This window comes from Dreissena polymorpha, chromosome 1 (genome assembly GCF_020536995.1).
Source record: "Dreissena polymorpha isolate Duluth1 chromosome 1, UMN_Dpol_1.0, whole genome shotgun sequence".
Classification (NCBI taxonomy): domain Eukaryota; kingdom Metazoa; phylum Mollusca; class Bivalvia; order Myida; family Dreissenidae; genus Dreissena; species Dreissena polymorpha.
Window position 1 is genome coordinate 195513310 of NC_068355.1, and position 15898 is coordinate 195529207.

At 34.5% G+C, this 15898-nt stretch overlaps 1 protein-coding gene across 3 annotated transcripts in view; it reads right to left on the bottom strand.

Moving 5' to 3' along the window:
* Positions 1–15898, bottom strand: part of LOC127864457 (cadherin-6-like) — a 210689-nt gene that overhangs the window by 30528 nt on the left and 164263 nt on the right. For 2 of the 3 annotated variants that reach the window (XM_052404078.1, XM_052404079.1), the window contains one exon: positions 2462–2581. Coding sequence is in view for 1 of the 3 variants with exons in the window: in XM_052404081.1 (XP_052260041.1) it covers positions 2462–2581; positions 3020–3088 (189 nt within the window). In the remaining 2 variants the exon portion in view is untranslated. Of the gene's footprint in view, positions 1–2461; positions 2582–3019; positions 3130–15898 lie in introns of those variants that run through there. The other variant, XM_052404081.1, reaches the window with a different exon arrangement.

Genomic DNA, 15898 nt, shown 5'->3' on the forward strand with positions numbered 1-15898 from the left:
GGACGACACTTAACGCACATGCTAAGCCTCGATCTGCAAGAGCAAACCTCAGAATATTTATTACTCAAAGCGTAGCAACCTCCGCGCAGAGATTTGACGGGAAATAACATAGCTGGATCAAATCCCTTGCTTCATAACCAACCATGTAATGATTACGGAATCCGGATATTGCCATCTATAATCTCGCCCTTCTTTCATCAAGGGCGACACTAGACACACGAAGCGATACACGATATTTTTCGCGACAGTCGCGGCGACGCACGATATTTTGTGCGACAGTCGCAGCGACGCACGATATATTTAACACGATATATCGACTTTTGGGCTACCTACACAAGGGCGATATATCGTGTTAAATAGTGAGCGTTGCCGCGTAAATGATAGCCTAGCCATGTTGTACAATAATATGTTACGGTAATTTCAATAACCAAAATCAACGAATTATCGTTTTCGTCATTTTCCTTCACTGGGGCTGTTGTCGATGGGAAAGTCGGCGGCAATGTGGGAAATTCGTGTAAACACGTAACGTGAAAGGGACGCTGACGTTCTTCTTCCGCGCGGACGCTTCCGTTGCCTGAAACGCCCAAGTTAACAAATTACATCAAAATATTCAGCTATATTGCTACTGCTACATCAATTACTGGTTTACTGCAGTGATTGCTCATGATGATCATTATGGTCATGATAATGATGAAAATGATGTTTATAATGATGATGTTGTTGCTATTGTTGTTGATGATGTTGTTGTTGTTGTTAATGATGATGATTATGATAAAAAAATCGATACTGAACAAACATAAACGATTAAATCTTAAGATAGTTAATGTTAATTAATGAGTACCACAATATTAAACGTCAACGTAAGCGTCTCGTCTGACGTCATGTTCTTAACATTCTCAAACGCTGAAGTGACGCTCAAGTCTCCCGTGAAGTTGTTGATCTCAATAACTCCGTCGTCTGCAGTCAAAAAAACAGTTGTATATATATAAATAAAGCCCTACCGTAAATACAATCAAGTAAATTATGTTTATAAAGTGTCAAATGACGGGGAAACATAGGCTCTTTTAAATAACAAATACTGTAAAACCATTTGGGCCGTGCTCTGAGGATCCCTGCAGATCTTCAACATACCGGCCTTCCATAAATGCTTTTATTAAATTATATAATATGACTGAAAATAACTCACTATTATGTCAATTTTGACATATAATCACATATATCTAGGATGGTGCATCAGAGACTTATTAAAAATTAAAAAATCCAATTATTTACATTCGTACCATGCTGCTATGTACCTTTACATTCGTACCCAAATCATCATTTATGTTGACTGAAAATAACACACTATTATGTTAATTTTGACATATAATCACATATATCTAGGATGGTGCATCTGAGACTTATTAGAAATTTAAAAATCGAATTATGTACATTTATTGTTTTCATTTAGTCTACTCGATTTTAAAAATGGCTGAATGGGTCAAGTTCCCCACGGGTGCTGCTTCCCCGTACCCCGGGTACTTTGAAGTATACTTCACCGTAACCCAATACTCAAATAGTGCTTTTGAGTACCCCGATATATTTCAACCTACCCGAGTCGGCCGCGCGCCAGAGATTGACGAAAAAACGTTCTAAAATATAGATTTTTTGTTTAAGTTGATTAAAATATCCCAACTGGTATACTACATTACTTGAAAAAAAGTTTTCATATTTTCATATTTTTAGTTTATTCAGTAATACAATTTTACGATGTGAAATCGAAAGTACATCCCGAAAATAGGTGGCATAACGATATACACACTATAAATAACGTTAGTAGATTGATCATTTTATATATAGCTCTAAATATATTAGTGTCAAAATCTACACGAATGAAATCTCCTCACCTAATATAAATCTACAGTAAATGTTGTATTAGGTTATGAAAGATTGGGTACCTGTAAGTATACCGGGGTACCCAACAGTATCATTTGAAAATCGGTGTACGGTGAAGTATACTTCAAAGTACCCAGGGTACGGGGAAGTAGTACCCGGGGGGGGGGTGGGGGGAACTTTACCTATTCAGCTTAAAAATGTCCACAGTGTGTGTTACTCTTTCTGATGTCGCGTTTATGACCGAAAAATGTTCGCTGTGTCCAGCAAAGGCTTATTTAACAACATCAAACGGATTTTTAAAAACTGGCAGGACTGAATACACTAGTAAATATATATATATATATATATATATATATATATATATATATATATATATATATATATATATATATTCTAGAGGTATTGAGATTTTCTAGGACGAGATGTTTCCTTTATCTTCTAGATCTATATGTATCCTATATCTTTCTTTATCTCTCATAATCAGAATAAACTTAGATCTAAATTAAGCATGCACAACTTCATAAAAATAAAGAACAATGCATGCAAGTGTGAATGTGTATACGTTTACTAACGATGAGATTCATACCACGGCGACGATTTTCAGCATCAAGAACTTGGTTCTACCCATTGTGTCGTAGTCAATCGTATCACGGCTCTCAATCACGCCCGTCGAGCTGTTGATCGCAAAATATCGCCGCCCATCGTACTGCAAATTCAGCATATTGTTATGATATAAATTTCGTCGTCAACCTTCGCAATTAACAAGCAATCAAAGACACTAACATACACGCAATCACACAAAACCGTCTTTAACGCTAAATACGCAAACATAAACAATGACACACGTTCATATACACGGATATGCAATCATTTTCACATACACCCAATCACATTCAAACAAACTCGCGACCATTTATAAATGCACAAAACACTAAACCATAAACACTAACACACGAACGTAAACATGGAAGCGCAACCAAATTCAGAGACGCTTTTACATGTGCAAATAAAACGATGCCATTAATTGTTTTTGAACGGTTAGTAATGATTAAAAAGTACACACCCATATCCCAAAATCTAACATCCAAACGCATATACGCATTCACTCACGCACAAGACACAATCGCGTACAATTGTACCACACCTGCGAAATAAGATACAGGTCCAGTCGAAATTCGTCTATGACATCCGCGGGAATGTCAAGATCTCTCATCTTGGACTTTACTTCAAACACAGAGACGCCAATTTGGTTATTCTGGCGTAGAAAATATGGGATAAAGATCACATTAATTACTGTAAAATCCGTATTATTCGTATTACAGTATTTATCAGCCAAATCGTGGACATAAGTTTAATTTTACACAAGTTTTTTTTGTATGACCATATTGCAAATTTTAAGTAAATGTATAATTGTTCTGTAAAATCATTCGAACCTCGCTCTTTGAAAGAGGATTTAATGCATGTGCGTAAACGGTCGTCCCAGATAAGCACAAGGGGATTTAATGCATGTGCGTAAACTGTCGTCCCAGATAAGGGGATTTAATGCATGTGCGTAAACTGTCGTCCCAGATAAGCACAAGGGGATTTAATGCATGTGCGTAAACTGTCGTCCCAGATAAGGGGATTTAATGCATGTGCGTAAACTGTCGTCCCAGATAAGAACAAGAGGATTTAATGCATGTGCGTAAACTGTCGTCCCAGAAAAGCACAGGCTAATCATCTTCCGCTTTTATGATATTTTGATATTATGAAAGTCTCTTCTTAGCAAAAATCTACTTTAGGCGGAAAGAGTCTTCCCTGATTAGCCTGTGCGGACTGCACATGCTAATCTGGAACGACACTTTACGCACATGCATTAAACCCCTTTTTCACAGAGCGCGGAAAAATAATGCCTTACGAACAATAATGCCTTACGAAAAATAATGCCTTACGAAAAATAATGTAATACTATTTTTACATAATCAGTTTATGTCTCTCAGTTTTCTCTATAACCGAAATGACATTCCGTTCAATCAATCTTTGATATAATTTACCTGTTAAATAAATAGACCGTGGCTTAGTGGGTATAGCGACCTCCTAGAAACAGGGAGATCACGGATTCAATCCCTACTGTGAGAGCGTTCTTTAGGCCTCCCCAGAAGCCATCAAGTACTGGTCGCACAGGAAACAGACTCGAGAGCGATTCAATAAGCATGGTGTGCGATACAATCTTATTAAAATAAATAGGTTTTAAGTTTAACTAAATGCTACATTTTACCTCGGTGATGGTTATGTTATATGGACGAGCGAAAAAGTACGGCGGAAACTCGTTGATTGGTTCAACTAATACATGTAGCGTCTGGAAAAAGAGAAAAGGAAATATTTGTATCAACGTGGAATTTAATATTTTGAGCAAGGATTTGGGAACACTAGGCTTAATACTGGAGCGTAAATTTTTGTCCCAGATTAGCCTGTGCAGTCCGCACGGACTTATCATGAACAAAACTTTCCGCCGAAATGGATTTTCGCTAAGCAGAGACTTTATTTAAACAAAAAATACAATACCAGCGGAAAGTGTTATCCTAGCTCAGCATGTGCGGACTACACAGGCTTATTTGTATTCAAAAGTCTTGTTTGAAAAAGGTGGTGATAATATGAGGATAACCGGAATAAACCCCCTTCGGAAGAAACACCCCTCCCTAAAAACGGAATAGAGAAGAAACCCCCTTTCACATTTTGCATATACAGAAGAAACACCCTTCCATAGCGGATAAAAACCCCTTCAAGTTTTCAAACAGGCGGAATAAACCCCCTCCCTAATTGTTATCAAAATCCATAATTTAATGAAGGTGCGAAAATCTGATTAAAGAAGTGTACCGGCCGTTTGTTCACAAGTTGTTAATGTTACACATTAAATATTCAAGCTGTGAATCTCAAACATCGTTATCGTGATAATTGACTCATGTGAAAGATACTTCAGTAAATTTAAACGCTAACAAAGATTCAATACAAGTACACATTTGTTTATAAATACAAATGCCACCAGACCACCAAATTATAGTATATGTTCTACTTCAGTGCACTAATTGACTGTTAGTTTTTTGTTAAGTCTCGATCTAATGCGTTATTATGTACTTGGAAATGAATTTCATTTCAAAACCTGTATAGCCATCCTTTTTATTATTAATTAGGGCACATTTTTGTCTAAATAGTCTCCCTTTAATGATAATAACTACATTACTGCTTCTTCAAAGAGTCTACTTTTTTTCTTACATCCGTTTACTACTGTATAATCTGTGGTTACCTACTTGAAATTGAATAAATTCAATTTACATGCCACATTCTCAGTCTTATGTACATGTATGCCTTACCGTTATAAACATTAATTGTTAAGCATGAGGAACATTTATGCTTATAAGTTATATTTAATTACTTGTTAATACTTAATATGTGAATCAGTGTGAGAAATGTACATAAATTTGCTATATTCTTAATTTCATTCGCTAGTTGATGATTGTATTATATTAATTCGGTTGGGTTTCTCTAATAATGTTATATATCATGAGGAACATTTATGCTTATAAGTTATATTTAATTACTTGTTAATACTTAATATGTGTACCAGTGTGAGAAATGTACATAAATTTGCTATATTCTTAATTTCAATCGCTAATTGATGATTGTATTATATTAATTTGGTTGTGTTTCTCTAATAATGTTATATATCATGACTATGTGTACTTTTGCATCATTTTGATATGTTAAAAATCTGTACAAATATTTATTTGCTTTCATGACCATGGCTTTTTAAACAAATACTTCCTCGAAAACCCGGCCAAAAATTTATAGAATAAATTGCAATAATAATAACCAGTTTATAACTTATTACAATTTCCTTTTGCTAGTGATTTTTATAATTCTGTACCATTTCTATCTACAAATTTGTGTTTTGTTTTAAATAGCCGACTTATACCACCAGTATAATAGAAAGTTGACTGTAGTTACCTACTTGAAATTAAATAAATTCCATAAATTCAATTTACATGACACATTTTCAGTCCTATGTACATCTACACTTTACCGTTAAAAACATTAATTGTTAAGCATGAGGAACGTTTATGCTTATCTAATTACTTGATAATACTTAAAATGTGTATCAATGTGAGAAATGTACATAAATTTGTTATATCCTTTATTTCACTCGCTAACTGATAATTTATATATCATGACTACGTCTACTTTTGCATCATTCTGATATGTTAAAAATCTGTACATATATTTATTTGCTTTTCATGACCCTGGCTTCTTAAACAAATACTTTCTCGGAAAACCAGCTAAAAAAAAAAAAAACAAAAAAAGAAAAAAAGAATATATTGCAATAATAATAATATCAGTTTATAACTTATAACAATTCCTTTTGCTAGTGATTTTCATATTTTTGTACCGTCTCGATTCACGAATTATCGTTTTGTTTTAAATAAGCCATTATAATAGTAAGTTGACAAAAAATCACCTCTTGATACCGCTTAGGCCTTGCTCATTCCTTTTGAATGCAGTACACACAATTTGCTTAATCCTAACGGTAGTACCTTATCTATTCTGTCCTTGAGAAGTACAGCTATCATTCATGGCCTCGGGTTGCTCCGACATTATCCATTCGCCCATTGGCAAATTTCATTGTGCGGGTGCAGTCGAGCGAATAAATCACGAAAAAGCATGTCTGCAACTATTCCGAATACAGAAATTAAAGCTACCAACTGCAAGTTGCATTATCGCCTTAAACGCACTGTTTTAACCTGCACTTTTTAAATAAACATTTTTCTTTCCTGAAAACTGCTATCGGTAACAGCGCGTGCAAAGTTAAGTGACGTGTGAACAAGACAACCCCGCATAATTAAGGTAAAAGATCACTAATAATATTAGAATCCTCGACAAATTAGGCTACACAATTACGAACCGTTATTTCATTCTCATGCATTGCTCACTATGTATGATAATCTGGTGTTTTTTGTAATTGATTAACTTTTCCCACATTCTCGTAGTCAATATATTTATATATGCTCATTCTGAATACCCCCACCCTCGCTGGATAATATGTGCTGTTGTTGCTAAATTATCGGAGGTCAAAATATTGTTATAAAAATTGTACTTTGTTATATTGCCCTTATTGTATATGTTATATACTTGGGTGAAAATAAAAGTTCTGTTCTGTTCTGTTCTGTTCTGTTCTGGTAGTTAAAATTAATCAAGATGGTAATAAAGCGAATAATTTATGATCGGGGGAGGGGGATAATTATTATTGAAGGATAAAATATACAAAAATATAATAATATATATACATTTATTAACAAAGATCAAACAAGCATATATTAAAAAAGAAAAAAACAAATTGTTGATGAAAAAGACACGCATTTACTAACGATAAAACAGGCATATGATACATAAAAGACCTAATGCAGATGCATAAAAATGCATGAACAACAAGGAATGAACAACACTCTTCCCTAAAAACACATAATACTAGTCAAATGCTATAACCGATGGCCTGCAGGAACTCGCGGATGGTCTCCTCCCCATTGCTGTACTGTTGGCACAAAGACAATATCGCAGTCTGGGGAATAGTCCTGGTCTTCCTCTTGTTACAGATCGTATTTATTATTAAATATAAAACTATATTGTGTTGTGTTGTTTTATTGTTGTACCAATTTCTAAATATCGTTAACTTTAAATGTAAATCACGACTTGTCTATGAGTTTATAACGGTAGTTATTTTAATACTTATTGTACTCGTTGATTAGTTGTTTACTAGTATTCGATTTATTCGTTAAGGTCGTTTTGCTCTAGGTTAGATAAGTTCAGCTCATCTAATCCATACAGTTGCACGTTTATAATTTGTCTAATACTCAGATCACTCATCCCTTTTCCCGTGCACTGATATGTTTAATGTCGATCTCGTGAATCGTATGATTGCTAAAGTCATTCGATTCTTTACATTCAAAGAGTATACATCTCTTTGTATATTAATGATATTTATTACCATTAATAAATATATTACAGGTAACTATGTTTTAGAATTTTCACTATGTTTCGTTGATAAATTGTATTTAGTAGTGTGTGTATTGTTAGTATTGTTTGTATTTTAAGGATCACCGTCGGATCATGCATCACTTGTATTTGTGTATTGCTATATTTATATAGATTCGATTCTTTACATTCAAAGAGTATACATCTCTTTGTTGTATATTAATGATATATATTACCATTAATAAATATATTACAGCCAAACGAGTTTATCCTCCACGATAGAACCACACGGAAACCCACCGGCAACACTCTTCTGTCTAAATTCACACGAGCCGCACTTTTTCGAAAAATGAATGAAAGGCGCCGATCATGACACAACTTCTCATCATTATCAACAATGGCCAGTACATTAAAGGACATTGAATATACATAATTAAATGAAGGTGCGAAAATGTATTGCCAAACTACATTGTGCTGATTAAAGAAGTGTACCGGCAGTTTGTTTACAAGATGTTAATGATGAGATGCTCGTGTGAATTTGTCTTACACTAGTTTAAGTGAGATTATACGATTTTTCTATGTGTAAAATTGTACTATATTGATAAAAATATGCCACAATAAGACAAAATAGTCACGAAAAATTATACATTGAAGTCAAATTTCATGAAATGCAGCAAAGACAAATTAGCGCCCGAGCCGATTGTGACGAAGATATTTAGTGCACATTTTTTACAATAACCGAAGCATTCGTCTTTTTATTAGGATCGGAGTTAGTGTTCGTGTGTCGTATAATAGATATCGTTGTTTTAACATTTTATATAATTTCATAAATATTTGACAAAATCGTGCATACTCTCCTTAAACACTCAAAATTAATAAATAGAAGTTAAGTCATGAACGGTTTCTTTAATTATCATTCGAAAAACTGCGGCTCGTGTGAACTTGTCTTGAAATTGTTAAGCACTCATAATTACTTTCTTTTAATTGCATAGTACATAATGGCTTACTGCGGGCATTGTGCGTTTGTCTCTGATTTCATTATGGAAGGATGTTGGATCCGCTTTGGAAGGGGGTTTATTCCGCATATGCAAAACTAGCGAGGGTGTTTCTTCCGCGTATGCAAAATGTGAAAGGGGTTTTCTTCCGCTATGCTGTTTTTAGGGAAGGGTGTTCCTTCCGGAGGGTATTTCTTCCGTACACCAATATGAGTCATGATATTTTTAAATGTACGCATTACACAAGTTTGCGAAATTAAGCTTAAAAAATATGTATGCCCGTCGTGGTAACATAACCTCATCAGGTGTTGTTTTTTTTAAATTATATGACTGACACTTTGTCTTTCAAAATTAAAGCGCGTATTTCATAAAGTTGCGTATAAATAGCAATTTAAAACCTTAAAAAGCATCGTTTAACACGTTTAAAGGTTCAAACACCTGTTGTTAATGTATAAATTACAATAAAGTGTTCAATAATGTTTAGCGACAAAGTGAAACAGCTGCGCTTGCATATAATCATGCACTCCCTTGAATTTCTAAGGGAGACAATCGCGCCTGTAAATTGTTACAAACATACAGCATTAAGCCCCCTTGTTTGCCAGCGTAGAAATGTGTGCTTGCAAACAATTTTAACTTTGTTGTTTTGTTTATCATTGATTGCACTAGTCGTGAACCTCTATACAAACAATATGCACGTCCCCTTCCGTTAAATTAATAAATATAATGCAGACAAATTATAAATGGTTCCGAAGTTTCACGTTATAAAACGACGCTCTTTTACCCAACCGGTTCTAACTTACGTGGCTGCTTTGGTAGCACGTGATTTTAATTGCGATATTCGTTGTTCCTAGCTGGAAAAAAAACGATGGTATACAAATAATTTTATGGTATACAAATAATTTTATTAATTTGGTTATAACGCGTAAGTAGATGATCCGCGCTGTACGAAAACGGGGTTTAATGCATGTGCTTGAAGCCGCAGAGGCCAATATGGGACGACACTTAACTCCTGAATCCTGAACTGCACGTTAAGTATATTAACTAAATATAAACATAAATATTATTTAAATAAAAATTCCATACAAGTGGAAAGTGTCGTCCCTAATAGCCTGTTGGGACTGCAAATACTAAAATGGGACGACACTTTACGCACGTGCAGTATGCCCTCTTTTAAGCGCGGCTCAAGTGCATTCGGTTTTCTTCAAAATGACAGCTCTAGTTTTTCGCGCAATAACTTTAGAACTATGAACAAGAACTACCAAAATGTAGTATACACATATTAAATTAAATCTTAACTTAAAAGCAAAAGAAAACAATCGAATCACGAAGGACGTTTTGCATATATTTACAGCTGATTAATCGAATTAAGCTCTGGTCATTTCAATGTCGTTCCGATGTCTATCTATTGAATATTGCTCAGAAAACAGATTGTGCCCCGAGCAAAGTCATATCAATCGGACGTAACGTCAAAAATGTGACGTCATTGTATAAATCATAAAGACGATACTTAAAAACGGGACGTCATCGTACCGAGGTACGCGTTATACCTGAATTTGGAGGCCCGCGTCCAAATCCAACTCTTCTGTAAGTGTAAGCACGCTTTCAATCATGCTGAAATAGCGATCTGAACGACTGGGTGTGTATGACGTCACGTTGCAATTTCCGCTTAAGGTGAGATTGGCTATCACGTGACCTGCATCAACCCATAAAAATGAATCAGACATTTTACCAAGTATGGACGTCTTCTTAGGACCATGTGCGAATCCCAATGCACTCGATAAAACTGTACACCACACACACGTATATGTGAAGGATGAGAACACTAAAACAATATGAATCTGAAAATTCACTACAATGGCCCAACATTGATTCGGCGATTTTTTATCTGACATTTAGTCGACAAAATCTGCCTCTACTATTGTAGAAACTCAAAACAAGTTGCTTCTACTTCTTTAGCCTTAACACATCCATTAAAGTGTTAATCTACCGGTATTTAAAATGATGAAATAAACATTGTCTAATCTAGATCTACTAAGAAAATGAAGCGCTTTGGGAAAACGGGGCTTAATGCATGTTCGTAAAGGGTCTTCCCGGATTTTCCTGTGAAGTACGCATAGAATAATCAGGCACGATACTTTCCACCTTGACTAGATTATCGTTAAGAAAATAATCCCTTTAACGAAATTTCCATAAAAGAAGAAAGTTTCGTCCTTGATAAGCCATCAAACTGCACAGGCTAATCTGGGCCGACAATAAACGCACACGCATTAAGCCATGTTTTACCAGAGCGGAGCTTAAGGGTTGTTGCGACAGTTTATTTAACAGAGGATATATTTATAGCAACACCGATGCTATTATCACAACCCAATAGTTTTGTTATCAGAATCATCACAAATTAATGACCGAGTAGGTTCATAATAGGTACTCAGTGGTTCGATCCCAGCCGCGGTTAATTTTTTTAAATTCTTTTCTTCTTTCTTTTATTTCATTCTTGTTTTTTTATCTGAAGCTCTTTAGTGCTGTTGTTTACATTAATCAATTTAAAGCATTTAATCACAAACTTCAAAACATGCCCAAATCTGTCAACAAGTCCCTGTTATTGATGATTAAGGTCGAGTTTGATACTGTATGGTCTTATGTTTGTGATTAAATATTGTATTAGTGTTGTGTTTTTTAGCGGGCCGTTGTGATCCCAATTAAGATTGTAAACAATATATAATGTTTATGCATATCAACAACAGTCTTTGTACCGGTACTTGGGTTTCGCCTAATGGCTGTATTGTAGAAAATTCGACATAGACGGTAGGGATAGTTAAACAAAAAAATCTCTGTTAAAAGTGCGGTGACCCCCTTTTTTATTTTTTATTTATGATAACAATACGTAGATGAACATATTTGAGCAGTTTCGCAAAAAGTTATTAGATAGAACTTTTTTAAATTCCATTTTTGTGGTTAAAATAGTAAGCAATTGACGTTTTTTTGGGTGACATAAAAATTATAAAAATTAAATTTCTTAAAATTTTACTTGTGTTCTCCATTTTTTTGTAGTTTGTGGTTTAATTAAATGGCATATGATATATATTAGCTTATATAATATCTACATGTTGCCAGTTTCATAGGTTATTAATCATTTTTATGCAATTAGAGATTTTTCAGTTTTAATGAAAAAATACATGTTATATAATTGCGAATAAAATCAAAACAAGGCCGGTGACCCTATGTTTTTATTTCATTTTTCATATAGTATTGGTATGTAGTACTTGAATATAAATTTTGAGCAAAAGATATTAGATAGAAAAAAATCAGCAAAACTGCAGCAACACCCCTTAATCAGATACTAAAAACTTGTTCCGAGCACTATGAATACGCACCTACGGGTTCTGTTTCCTTGACAGTTACGTCATGCACGACGTCATTATTCCTAGTTTGTCCTAAAAAAAGAAAGATAAGACTTATTATTAAATGCACTACTGCACTAATTATGCAAGTATGATTTAAAAAAGTATCTTACTAATCAGCTTTTACCTAAATGCTAGATCAATTGATGACGTGCGTTAAAATTAAGAGTGAGTTTCAACAGCGAGTTTCATAGAAAAGTTTCAAACGGTTTGGGCAGTAAATTTCGATATTTTTATCAATGCAAAAAACGAATACTGGTCGGATACGTAATTCCGGCCACTTTTGGGACTATTTTAACAAAATCTTTTGTTTTAGGCAACTGGTTAAAACTGAACTTCACATATATAATCCTGGGTTCAAAACTCACCTAGCATGAAAATTTCAATAGAATTAGATCAGTGTATGTTACTTTTATGAACAGTAATTAATGACATATAAACTATCAATTTTCGTAGGGCAATTGTGCCTAAAAAATCGGCCACTTTTCAGTTTAATCTGCAGGTACAATTACAAAGCAATATCTTTAGACGAATGTCCTCATTTTAAGAGTATTAATAAAGGTTTACACAAACACAAGGTTTGACTTGAAACTTAATATATATGCGACGTTTTTATACCAGTTACTCCCCCTACCTATTTTAACAGGCCTGCACGGTTAATGGGGAACTGCAAATTCATAAAAAATATTTGTTTTCAATAGTTTAAATCAATTTTTACTAACATAGCTAAGAAAGTAAAAACATTTTGTTTAAAAAGTTGACTTTAGTGTCGATTTTTAGTAAACGCTTATATTTAATTTTACAACATGTAAACTATTAATATTCAAATCAAGGGAGGTAATTCATATATTAAAAGTTTATATTTAGGTCCTGATTTTTTTGTTTTAAATGTATGTTTTTATACAATTAATTAAAAAATACCTTAATAAAAGTTTATCAGAGAGAAATAATAATAATTTTATCAAATATATTTGTTTCTTATATAACTATAATTTTTTGCATTGGCTAATGACGTCACTTTTCCCATGAGAGAAATTTCTTGTGTTATGTTTGAGACATTTTAATGCAGACGTTTACAGTGATATGCTTCTTTTATTTGCAAAATATTGAGAGTAGGGTTGGTTTTCAAGTTTATTGTTCTAAAAATAATCAAAACATGTGTGTTTAGATCATGAAAATGATTAAACACAGGTGGCCGATTTTTTACGTACAGGCCGGAATTACGTACACGACCAGTATGGAGAACACAAATTTCTATGCGAATTAACAAAATGTGATGTACCGGCAGTTGTGCGATATCACGTATCGTGCCTAAAAAGCGTTTCATTAAGAATAACAATTATTAGGTGTATTTTTTAATACGCGTTTTGCTTTTATAATGTTGTCAAACAATTATTTTTTTAATCGTATGCAGTTTAAAATGAACAACTTTGATAAACAAACATCAATAAAAATGTGTGAAAATGCGTAATTACGCATCAAACAAACATGTGCATATCTCAAACATAGAGGCATTTTTATTAAAACATACTGGGATACGTTTGTTATCGTCATTATTATACGTGTGTCACATCTTACGAAGATTATGGTAAATGTCAATATATGATCCGTGCTCTATGAAAACAGGACTTAACGCATGTGCGAAAATGTCGTCCTATATTAGCATGTGCAACCCGCACAAGCTTATAAGGGACGACACTTTCCGCTTTTTGGTATATTTAGTTTAAAGGAAGTCCGTTTATAGGAACTTAGCGAAAATCCAGTTTAGGCTTTTAGTGGCGTCCCTGATAAGCATGTGCATAATACACAGGCTTATCAGAGACGACACCCTTCTCATATGCATTAAATCCCCTTTTACAAAATCGAGACTCATAACGTTTTATAACCACTAACAACATTACCTGTGACGCATTTAATACAGCATGTAGCCACCACAATCAAAACGAAACGTTCATAGAAACAACAGTGTATACTCTTTGACATTTTATACCAACGAACACAGTGCAATATTATTATAGTCCAAAATTTAAATGTATGCAGTATGCGAAGGTACAAATGCAGGTAGCAAACTATGTTCGAAATATTTATTTTTGCTCAATGAAACGCGATTGTTTAAACACCATTAATTAATTCTTATCTAGAATTCCAATACGGAATATTTGCCGCAAAATACTGCTATTGAATCTTGTATATGCAGTGCCATTGAATAATTGTTCCTAACTGATAAGCCTTTGGGTAGATTATAAAGTTGTATACTGAACGCAAGTTAACAGCATTCGAAGTGTACGCGCGATCAATTTTAAGTAAGTTTCTAGATCTATACATGTCTTACATGAACATGAATCTATAAGCAACTTATGTAAGATTCACTCTGAGAAAAACGGGATTTGTTGCATCTGCATAAAGTGTCGTCCCGTATTAGCCTGTGCACTGCGCACAAGCTTATCACGGACGTCACATTCCGCCCAAACTGGATTTTCTTGAAGAAGATTCTTCATGTTAACAAAAACTGACTAGCCTTGCTACTATGGGACGACACTTAACGCACATGCTAAGCCTCGTTCTCCAAGAGCAAACCTCAGAATATTTATTACTCAAAGCGTAGCAACCTCCGCGCAGAGATTTTACGGGAACCAGCATAGCTGGATCAACCTCCGCGCAGAGATTTGACGGGAAATAACATAGCTGGATCAAATCCCTTGCTTCATAACCAACCATGTAATGATTACGGAATCCGGATATTGCCATCTATAATCTCGCCCTTCTTTCATCAAGGGCGACACTAGACACACGAAGCGATACACGATATTTTCGCGACAGTCGCGGCGACGCACGATATTTTGTGCGACAGTCGCAGCGACGCACGATATATTTAACACGATATATCGCCTTTTGGGCTACCTACACAAGGGCGATATATCGTGTTAAATATAGTGTGCGTTGCCGCGTAAATGATAGCCTAGCCATGTTGTACAATAATTTGTTACGGTAATTTCAATAACCAAAATCAACGCATTATCGTTGTCGTCATTTTCCTTCACTGGGGCTGTTGTCGATGGGAAAGTCGGCGGCAATGTGGGAAATTCGTGTAAACACGTAACGTGAAAGGGACGCTGACGTTCTTCTTCCTCGCGGACGCTTAGTTGCCTGAAACGCACAAGTTAACAAATTACATCAAAATATTCAGCTATATTGCTACTGCTACATCAAGTACTGGTTTACTGCAGTGATTGCTCATGATTATCATTATGGTAATGATAATGATGAAAATGATGTTTATAATGATGATGGTGTTGCTATTGTTGTTGATGATGTTGTTGTTGTTAATGATGATGATGATGATAAAAAAATCGAATACTGAACACACATAAACGATTTAATCTTAAGATAGTTAATGTTGATAATGAGTACCACAATATTAAACGTCAACGTAAGCGACTCGTCTGACGTCATGTTCTTAACATTCTCAAACACTGATGTGACGCTCAAGTCTCCCGTGAAGTTGTTGATCTCAATAACTCCGTCGTCTGCAGTCAAAAAAACAGTTATATATATATAAATAAAGCCATACCGTAAATACAATCAAGTAAATTATGTTTATAAAGTGTCAAATGACGGGGAAACATA